General features: G+C 37.5%; 2 protein-coding genes across 2 annotated transcripts in view; both read left to right on the top strand.

Moving 5' to 3' along the window:
- LOC140157167 (aminopeptidase N-like) overlaps positions 1 to 4,299 on the top strand; it is a 49,348-nt gene extending 45,049 nt beyond the window's left edge. The window contains exon 20 of the mRNA XM_072180264.1: positions 4,072 to 4,299. Coding sequence (XP_072036365.1) covers positions 4,072 to 4,215 — 144 coding nt within the window. The 3' untranslated portion in view covers positions 4,216 to 4,299. The remainder of the gene's footprint in view (positions 1 to 4,071) is intronic.
- Positions 4,300 to 9,239: 4,940 nt separating this feature from the next.
- LOC140157178 (aminopeptidase N-like) overlaps positions 9,240 to 10,956 on the top strand; it is a 92,636-nt gene continuing 90,919 nt past the window's right edge. Inside the window, exon 1 of the mRNA XM_072180281.1 lies at positions 9,240 to 9,405. Within this exon, the coding sequence (XP_072036382.1) occupies positions 9,251 to 9,405 (155 nt within the window). The 5' untranslated portion in view covers positions 9,240 to 9,250. The remainder of the gene's footprint in view (positions 9,406 to 10,956) is intronic.

Here is a 10,956-nt window from a genome sequence, read left to right as displayed (position 1 = left end):
TAGCAACAATACTTTCGGTTTATGATTTACTTGTCCTATTGTCCTTATTCTGATATCTTGTGAGTATAATTTTACCATTGTTCATGTTGTAGGCAACTGCAGTCGGTAGTTATATCTTTGGCTTGTAGTTATGGCAATGAAGACTGTGTGTCAGAAGCGACAAGACAATATACTGAGTGGATGGACAATCCGGGGTCAAATAGGTAAGAGACACAGTGGCGACGGAAGAATTAAAATTTAGGGGTGGGGGGGCGAGTATATTTTTTTCCGGTTTCACTGGGACAAAATTTCATTTCATTATTTAAGCTCTACATAAAGGTGTGTTTTGCCATTTTAAAAATTTAGGGGGATCCTGAGTCCCCCGCCCCCTTCCGCTTCCTATGAAGAGACACGCCAAATGTTAACTCCGAATAGACATATATTTCTGGTATTCTACTATCGATTTCGCATCACGTTGGAAGTCCCGTAGGATAAATGTTCGATGCATGTTTTTCTTAAGTGCATAAATGCAATAACTATACTTATATAAGTATTTCATTGAGTGATGATATACCCATTACAATTACTAAGGCCCCGGTGCTCAATCTCGCCGATTAACTCTGCGTCGTGTCGGAGCATTTCGATGGCTCTCCTGCGGTTTTCAGTTTCAAGCCACAGTACGCCGACGAATTAATATAGCGTAGCCATATTTCTGGTTGCGAAATCGCGAGCAGTTATGGGCATCGAGTTCGCAACATCTTACCATCTTGTTCTGCGGTTTGTCATTACTCGAAACCTTTATATTAATGTTTATTGTAGTACCTACTTAAGTTTACTCACCGTGAGCAATTTGCGGATTAGGTCAGCTGATTAGGTGATATAATCCGGCAAAGAATCAACGCACTCAAGGACACTAATTTGTAAGGGTATTGTTGTCAAGTGTTATAAGCCGGTTGCGAGAAATGCAGGAGTTGGGCCGATCAAGCCGATGGACGTGAACTGAACATGGCTTTTCATCGAGCAGACACACATTTTGTTAGTACATATCACAACAGTATTTTATTTCTCAGCATATGTGTATCGGCGTGGGTCTGCGGCTTAGGTTCCGGGCACGCCGAAGAGTTAATCGGCGAGATTAAGCACCCAGGCCTAATTTACAGGTGAATTTATTGGACCTTATTTTAAAAACTTATTTCAGTATCAAACCCGACTTGAAGTTATCAGTGTATTGTACTGCCATAGCAGAAGGTGGGCCAGAGGAGTGGATGTTTGCCTTTGACCAATACAAAATGACCAATTCGGATACAGAGAAAATTGCTTTATTAACAGCGATGGCTTGTAGCAGGCAAACATGGATCATAAACACGTAAGTTTTAAAGAAAACAAGCAAGTTTCAGGTATATTTTAAAAAGTACATACACTTGTATACCCTTATAAGGCTCTTATACTTTTTGGCTGGGAAAAGTAACATAGATTAATTTCTTCCCAGGTTCTTTTTTTACCAAAATAAGCACATCGAAATGTTGTGTTAGAACGTATAAACATAAATTCACTCAGTGGACAATTATGTTTATCAGTCCACTGCCTGCAATTCTTTATATAGGGGACAATGGTGCCGACGTAATAACAGGCCTTACTACTTTTTTGCGTACTTTTTCGCATTTTGACAAACGCTGTATTTTTTGTTTGGTGCTGCGCCGCTTTTCTGTTGAATGAGAACTAATGTTCTTCTACTCCTTGACGTTACGCGTCAAAATTTAAATGGAGTATTCCAGAAACGTCTTGCATCCTCCGGGCAAATAAACTTTACTTAGAAATATCTGGAATACCAAAAACACACTTAATGAATAAAAGTAAATTTTCAGCCATGTTTTGTCCATGGAGGAGTATTATGGGTTTCTAGAAATACCCATATAAGAACTTGGAATTAAACAATAATTGACTTTGACATAATTGATGGGGAAATTCTATGCCTTCAGACTTATATCTGGACAATCTGGATTTCCGGGGTCTTCTATGATAAATATAAGGGTGCAAATTTGTTCTGGAATAGCTCAATGCTCGTAACTTGAGATGTCGGACTTTACACTGATTCAGTAGCATTCAAAGTAAGAGCATCCACACCTTTCATTTCAGGTACCTCACCTATATTTTGGATCCAACAATCATACGAGTCGTTCACGGCGAGAAGGTTATTTCTGCTGTCTCAAGAAATGATATAGGAACTGGAATTCTCTGGAATTTCTTCTGGGCAAATTGGGACTATTTCCGTAAAACGTAAGTGTATAGCGAGTATTGTGCATCCAAGTCGTTTGAGGTGTATAATGGCATAATAACCCAACCATGAACTTGTGTCAATTCGTGAAAGCTCTGTTATGTGTTAGGACATTGATGGATCCTTATTTCGATATGTAATTTGTATATTTTACAAGTTTATCAACGACTAATATAGTCAACTAATAAGTGAAATAAAAGGTCAAAATTCTTATAGGAGGCAATTTATTGAACCTTTTTAAATAAATCTTTGTATACTTGTGTCTTTGATGTTATTTGGTTGATAAAAAAGAGTTTTAAGTCATCCATACGTTGTTTGTAACACTTCGGTTTCAGGTACAACGAGGCTATGTTTGATTTCCCCAATATTGTGAACAGTTTAAGGGGGTACTACACCCATTGATTTTTTTTTGCATTTTTTTGCATTTTGTGAAGAAATTAAAAAAAAAATTGGACAAAGTGGTATGCAAAATGAAGGGGCAAATCTTCTCGTTTTATTGGTGGTATCGGTATCAATGTAGCTTACATGCTTTTACAGATAGAAGCCAAAAGGAGGTACATCACTGATGATTTAAATTCACTTCATTTTGGAAAGCTTACTATCAACGGATTTCGTTAAAATTTTGGATATGTGTTGCTAACTCATTAGGGAAATAAAGTTGATATGTAAAATGGGAATAAGTGGTTCCTGATTTCTTTTATGACTTCATGAACTTGGTGCTCCACAACTATCAAAAAGGAACTGGTTAAAATGCTTCTATTTTCAATGTTGAGCTATATTTTGCATTTTTACCTTGCGACATTATTGCACTGAAACTTAATTAAGCCATAGGTAACAGGTTACAACAACCATACTACAGCAATGATGAAAAAATTGTATTTCTTGTCACCTATACAACCATATTGGGTAGTTTTCCGTAAGCTTAAGTTTTGTGATTTTGGTAACTATTTTATATTTATTTGTGAAATCCGTCTCAACTAGGCATTCTAAATTGTACTCACCATTTACATCCCAAGGTATATTAGTATATCCACCATGCACTTCTCGATATATATCCAGTTAAAGACAGAATATCAAAATTATGCCTCATATGATATCACAGACTCTCACATGTGTATTCAAAATTGATGCTTAAATTTGACCTGAACCAATTGACCTATAACCTGACATACGGTGAGCTAATAGCCTTTTCTTCTCCTAACAACTAATGACTATGCATCCATTGTATAAGTGTTTATTTAATTTATTCAGTGTTGTATCATGGTAGGTATTTTGCATGCACCACTATAGATTTTCTATAGAGAGTATAACAAAGGATTTAATGTATTCTATTCATGTACCCTACTTGAACATTTTCAAAAGAATAAATTATGGTTTGTTATGAAACACAGATCTGAGTTACTAGGTTACAGTAAACAAAAAATATCTAGGGCTAAAATGACTTACTAAAATTGTTGAAATTCACTTTATATGTAGATATATTTTATAAGTTCAGGACATGAGGTGATAAACATATATATGTACTTAATAAATTTGCAAGAAAAAAAAGAAGAGGGGTACTGATGAAAATCGGGGTATTATATCGCCTTAACATCACGATTGAACACGCCATACGAACTAAACCAGGTAAAGTCTTTCTTCAAAATGTTCTCAAAATGGGCAAATTGGATTTTGTGGGTTTCTAGTCTGTAGAATCGTGTTTGGTGTGTGTATGGGGGGTGTGGTGGGGGTGGGGGTGTGTGTGTGGGAGTGACAACTGTGTATAAAGGGTATCAAACTATATAAAATCATATTCTCTGTTTTTATTTTACTTTCAGTTTCAGTCGTTGTTAGAGGCCAACCCCGACCAAGGTATTGCAGAGAGGCCATTCCAACTGGCAGTAGAAGCAACAAGGAGTAACATTCAATGGATGAAAAATAATTATGATGAGATTGCTATGTGGCTTAAGAACCAGCTGTAGTCCTTCTTATGGTATCCGCCCGCCGCTATGTCAGAGGTTCGCTATGTCGAATGTATTAAAGGTCCGCTATGTTGGATATGAAATGAGGTTAGCTAGAGTTAGGGTTATATTTGGCATAAACATGATAAAGAATCTTCGACATAGCGAACCTTCGACTGGCTGTAACCGATCATAGCATGTCCATAGATACTAAACAGTTGCCCAGATCTTTTGAATGGATCTTGCATTAGCGATATTATTGTGGGATAGGTTCGTGCCCATTATGACAAATCACAATAATTAACATACATATTTATTATATTGTTGACTAGTTCTTTATGTGATCCTGATAGTATCGTTAAATCAGTAAATATGTTTTCCCCTTTATTCGGGGAACCCGGATCAGGTATATATGGTTATGCAATTGTCGAACAAGACACCAAGATTGTAGAAATTGCTGGATGGTTTAAACTTGTAACTTCAATGGAGGGAGGTTTTTGATTTTTGAATGCCATAGTGACTACATGTACTAGCAATATTCAGCATTGTCGAGTTCTGGAGATATGTTATACAGTGTTCGCTGTGCTACACCGGCAGCATTAGGATCCTGTGGAATAAATACTATGTACAATGACATTTGATCATCATCAGCATATAAATGTGAGAATCTAGGTTATGCAATCGACTAATGTCGCCAAATGGCAGGGTATGATAAAATCCAGAAGGCCTTTGACTGATCCCTGAGGTACACCATAGAGCGTTGAGGGAACATAATATTCTAGATCAATACACACAAAACATGTTCTAGATTTAAGATAATTTTCATTCCACTTCAAAGTGGTACCACATAAACCAACTGTTTTTACACCTTTTAAACAACATATTGTGGTCGAATGCTGCAGACAGAAAAGCATCATACAGTGAGACAGATCACCTGGCAGGATAAGCACTCTGTAATTGCTCACTGTGATGTACCCTGAGTCGTTTAATTTGATCATTTACTTTCTTTACATTTCATGAGCATCAAATAACAAAGTAAGTCAGATCTATTATTATCTTGGAAATTCCCAGATAAAACAGTGTGCTCAGAGCTCTGGTGCTCATTGCATCATGGAAAACCTCTGTTGATAAAACTAATTAGAATGTACATGGAAATGACATCATTTGGGGAATCTAATAAAAATCCCACAGGCAGTGTTGAAATGCAGAATGGTAACGTATATAAAGGATTACGCAAGCCTACAGTGATCTTCATATGAAGTTTGCATAATACTTCAGAGAAATTGATCAGCAACAAGAACCTTTGCTTGCGTATACACTGTATAAAGATTGTAGTATTAAGATCCTAAAGCAGTGGTTGTTATCCTGTAGTTTGTTTTACATGTTAAATCATTGTCGAATCGTACTATACTTTTCATTAATAATTCATTTGTTGTGAATCGTATCATCAGTTTGTTTTTGTGTACAATTTGCGTAAACTTGGGTAAGAGGTGATTATGGCCTTGGGTATTTCCTACCCTTATTAACACTCACCAATATTTTACAAAGATTATATGATCAGCGATTTGTTTGGTAACAACGTTCTCAATGAGTTTGAGGTATCAACAATATTTAATATTGGTCTATAATGTTGGTAAGAATTAAGTGGGATACGGAGTTCAAACGTGACTGAGAGAGCCTGGAAGATTGGCCCGTCTAGTCACCGTCACCACACAGGAGACTATGGCCAGGATTCCAGACATCATTATGGCAAATCGACGAGTAACAGAGTGTTACATTGCCAACGAGCTCGATATCTCCCTTGATGGAGTGCGTCCATGCAGTCATCCACAACGAACTCCAAATGTCCAAGGTGTCAACTCGTTGAGTCCCGAAGCTCTTCGACCTGAGATGAAACGGACTCAGCACATGACGCCAAGGGACAAGGTTGCGATTTTGACGTAGATCCCGATACCTTTTTCCAGCGATTCGTGACCACGGATGAGACATGCGTACATAACTTTTAATCAGAAGCGAAAGAACAATCAAAGCAGTTGAAACACCCATGTTGTTCAGCTCCCATGAGCAAAATGCAAGTCCACAGGCAAGGTGATGGACTCCATATGTTCCGATGCAGAAGGAGGTTAATGCTGATGGACTCACCTGGATAAGGGTAACACTATCACCGGGGCCTACTACGCTGGTCTCCTAGCTCCTTCTCCTGAAACGGCTATGCGAGGAAATCAAAAAGATGTGGCGTGGAAAGCTAACCAACGGGGTGCTCTTCCACTCACCACGAATGATTCAGTCCACAAGTCCAGCAATGTGGACTTCGAACTGGTCAAACATCCGCCCTTTTGCACCTTCTGACTACTACCTCATCCACTTCCTAGAGGTCCACGACTCCTCCTTCTTTATTTACAAAAGAGATCAGTATGCTCCATGACCGCTGGACAAAGTGTGTTAATGTACATGTCGGAGGGAATTATGTTGACTTTTTCTACCTTTCGAACTTATCAATCACTCCTGGTATATCTCCATGGAAAAGGTTCTGTTTATTATATCTAATACATTATAATACAACCAAATTGCATTAATGTCATTTAGGTCTTTTTTAAAAGCATATTTAATTTAATTATAGACCGTTTTTACCCTTCAGTCTCTGCTAAAAAGCAGTGACTTTTGTTTGAGCAAAGTATTTTTCATATTATTTTCAATGTTTGTTCTTTTTTGCTTGATCCAAATTAAACTATATGCATCTATAGTTAATCAAGGTCAATTCGATTTGGTATACTACTTTCTTCTTCTCAGACAGATTTTCTCCCGTTCCAATGCATTTAATTTGGTTTTCATTTTACTATCCATAATTCATAAAAAAATGCATTAACTATTATCTCAAAAGCTAAAAAAGAACCCTTTCATAATCAAGGTTATATAAATAATTATTTTGTTTTTTAGAAGCAGAGATATGAGGGTGCATGGGGCAGCAGTTTTGAATGACTCTCGTATTAGTCGTATATTAAAGGCGCTGTGCAATAATAATTATTAATAATTTATGAGACCTCAGGTGTAAAATTTTCAAGCGCGCCAAAACTTGGTTGCCCTTCCATCCTCTCGGCCAACAAATCCCCTACCATTGCAGGTGCCAAATTTGTGGGTTCCGAATTTGCCAACTTTAAATAGTAATAGAATGTTAGATATATGATACGAGAGTAGCGAGTCTGATATTTTGTATATTTCAACATTTCTGTAGTGTTTGGCTTGCCAACAAATCTTTGCCCCCCCCCCCTCCCATTTTACCCCCCACCCCCAGGGCTCATTATTATTACAAAGCCCCTAAGAGTTCAGAAGTTCTAAGTTCCCCCCTAACTTTTAAACTAATTCGAAAAGTTGTTGACAGATTTAAAATTAAACATTTTAGTTGTAGCTAATTTTGTTTTGCATACCTGTCCAATTGGACCTGGAGTTAAATGACAAGAGTAAAAATTTAGTAAATTTACTCTTGAAAGAGTGAAATTCACTTTGAATTTGACAGAGTGAACAATGAGTGATGAGTGATCACGTAGGCAATCCATACAAAATTAATTCCCATAGCACTATGACATCAATGCAGCTGTTTTCTTTCGTTTTCTTTCATTATTTCGGGATAAAATAGACAGCTATAGATGACGGTTGATTAGTAATGTCTTTATGTTATTTTGTTTATGTCATGGAGCAGGTAAATGTAATTAATTAAGTAATTATAGTATTTGTAAGCACGCGTTTGTATGAAGGGGTTTAATACTAGAATGTTTAATATAAGAGGAAGACTTTCTTTTCAAGCTTCACCCACCCCCACTCTTTTGTCATCTTTGACGGCCGGTCCTATACCTTACCAAAGGTGCTGACATTTATCACCAAATGACTCAAATGAGTGCAAAGAATGGATCTTCAATTAGCTACGGTCGTTTGGGGGTAAACGCGGGCATTTTTATAATGACGGATAAAAAATCTTCCCTTCGTAGTTCTACTAGGGTTAAAATTATTATAGAGGGTTTAAATGACTTATAATTATGATTCTTTTATTATAAGTGGTATCATAGCATAGCAAAATATTGAAAATAAAAAACATAATGGTCACATTGATACGATACTTGCTCAAAAAGGGAAATGACGGGTGTATGTATATTGTAGTCTACATGTACATCATCAGTACATGATATGAAGACTATATCGTATAAATAATAATGATGATGATGACAATGTAGAAGAAAATCGTGATGATGATTGATGATGATGATTATGGAGATCATGATGACCATGATGACGATGTTGCTGCAGATGATGATATAATGATGATGATAGTGATCATAATATACTTTTTAGTATAATGAAGATGATGACGATAAAATGACAATGCTGCTGCAGACGCAAGATCATGCTGGCTTCTAAAAAATCCCGGCCCCCCCCCAAAAAAAAACCCCACCCAAACCATCCAAATTTGCCCCAATTGGGCGCTTTTAGGACCACTTTTGCCCAAATGCGTGGTGCGCCCACTTTGGCGCATTGGTCTCCACTCACAAAACCCACTCATCAATATAGGCCTACCGAAATTGCTGAAAAGGTACCCCAAAACCTTCAACCAAGGAGAACCTCCTCCGGGATGATGATGATAATGATATCGATATATCGGTGATGCTAGATAGCTCTAGATGACGATCAAATGATGATAATTTATACAGTAAGGTGGGAAAAAAAATTTAAGTGTTGGTGGGGAAGGTTTTTTTTTTTTTGCTCATGTAGTGGGGAAAGTATTTTATTTTCAAACTTCCTAACCCCCACCTTGAAGTCTAATGGTGCGTCCATCCTAAAGCGACCGTGTCTATTTTCTATAGACTTTCTATTAGCCATATACTATGACAATAAAGGACGCCTCCTGCCTGAGGCAATCCCTGGTTGGTCCTATTATGATATCATCATAATTTCATATCGTCCCTCCTCACGTTCGTGACCCCAGCCGGGGTAAATTCCCCAGGGTGACGTATGACCTTTCTGTAATAGTACCTGCCTAACTTGTTGGAATGCATACCATACAGTCATGTCAGGTGATAATATCGTATTAGTAGGCTATTGGAGAGGTGTTAGCAAAATGAGACGAAAATCAGTTTTCCGAACAATTTTCATAGCTATTTGTGCTTCCATAGTTTTGATACCTATTTTGGCGTGTATTATTGTCATAATAGTTCATCACGGGTAAGTATGACCATTTTTTTAAATAATATTTTTGTTTTGATAGTCCACATTTTGCACTGGTGTAGATTGGTATTGATGCATGTGTGCTGTGTATTAGCTGGTGTGTGGCGATGACGGACTTCTCGTAACTTGATTTCATTTTAGCCCTCAGGGCATCAACAGTGTTATTGTTTGGTATCTCAAATTCAATGTGACGTCCGGTCTTCATATCAAGTACATTGGCATTGATCATGATCAGACCGAAGGCCTATCATGATCATGCCTATGGTCAAACTTTCACCCATCTGAGATAGACTTGAGATCGAAGACTACCGATGTTCAGGGGCGTCGCTAGACCAATCGGATTGGGGGTGGGTGGGATTGGGGTATACTGCATATTTTCCCGACGGAAATATTTTTTTCCGCAATATAAAATTTTGAATTATAGACCCCAATATTTTTTAGCCAGGGCAGCGCTCAAGAATCTAAAAAGGGTGTGTGTGTGTGTGTGTGTTGGGGGGTGGTGGTCACATTTTCCTGATTTTTTTTCATTAATGAATTAACAATAATAACAATAGGCCTATTGTTGGGCGCATTTGGTCTCCACTGAGTGAAAACCCACCCATCGTACCAAAATCACTGAAAAGCTAGGTACCCCAAAAACGTGGCACATCCCCGTACACCTTCAACCAGGAAAAAACCCTGAGCACTAGCCACGGTCCCAATCACCAAGACCATCAGCTAATTTGAGGAATGGGATATTCGTTTAGCGACGTTTTCACGCATTTTTTGTGGGAGCTGAGAGTACATCAGACCTATCGAATTGCATTCTGAATACGAGGAATGTCCTTCTGATATCAAATAATTTTGATTTTTTGAAATCCGCGATATAATACAAATTTTTGATATTTAACAGTCCTCGAAGTAAACTTTTTAAATCTAATGATGTACTGAAAGTGTATGTAGCTGGAATGAAAAGCCGACGATCAATTGAAAATTTTGACCTTTCATATTTTTGATATACATTTTTTCCCCAAAAGACCTAATTTTGTTGGTGTTTTGGGGGGAAAATTCCATATCTTTAATACGAGAGGTCAAAATTTTCAATTGATCGTCGGCTTTTCTTCCCAGCTACATACACTTTAAGTACATATCATTATATTTATAAAGTTTACTTCGAGGACTAATATTAAAATATCATTTTTTGATCATTTGCCATATTGTGTTATTAATTTGCGTATATCGCGAATTTCAAAAAATCAAAATCATTTGATATCAGAAGGACATTCTTCGTATTCAGAATGCAATTCGATATGTCTGATGTGCTCTCATGTCCAACAAAAAACTGTCCAAACGCCCATACCCCATCCCTTAATATAAATTTGACACAAAATGCAACCCTGTCATAGTTGGTTTGTGTGCAATTCAATGGCAACTGAGTTAGGGGCTGTGCAAGAAATATGGGCCATCACGGGGAAAATGGCAAACGACGTGCCATACATTGTTTCCCCCCTTATAATTCTATGTGGTGTAGTGAGCAGGAAAGTTTGCAAAATTGCTTGCCCCCTCTTT

The sequence above is a fragment of the Amphiura filiformis genome, chromosome 7 (genome assembly GCF_039555335.1).
Source record: "Amphiura filiformis chromosome 7, Afil_fr2py, whole genome shotgun sequence".
Classification (NCBI taxonomy): domain Eukaryota; kingdom Metazoa; phylum Echinodermata; class Ophiuroidea; order Amphilepidida; family Amphiuridae; genus Amphiura; species Amphiura filiformis.
Note: the sequence above shows the minus strand (reverse complement) of the source record. Positions and strands in the feature narration are given on the sequence as shown.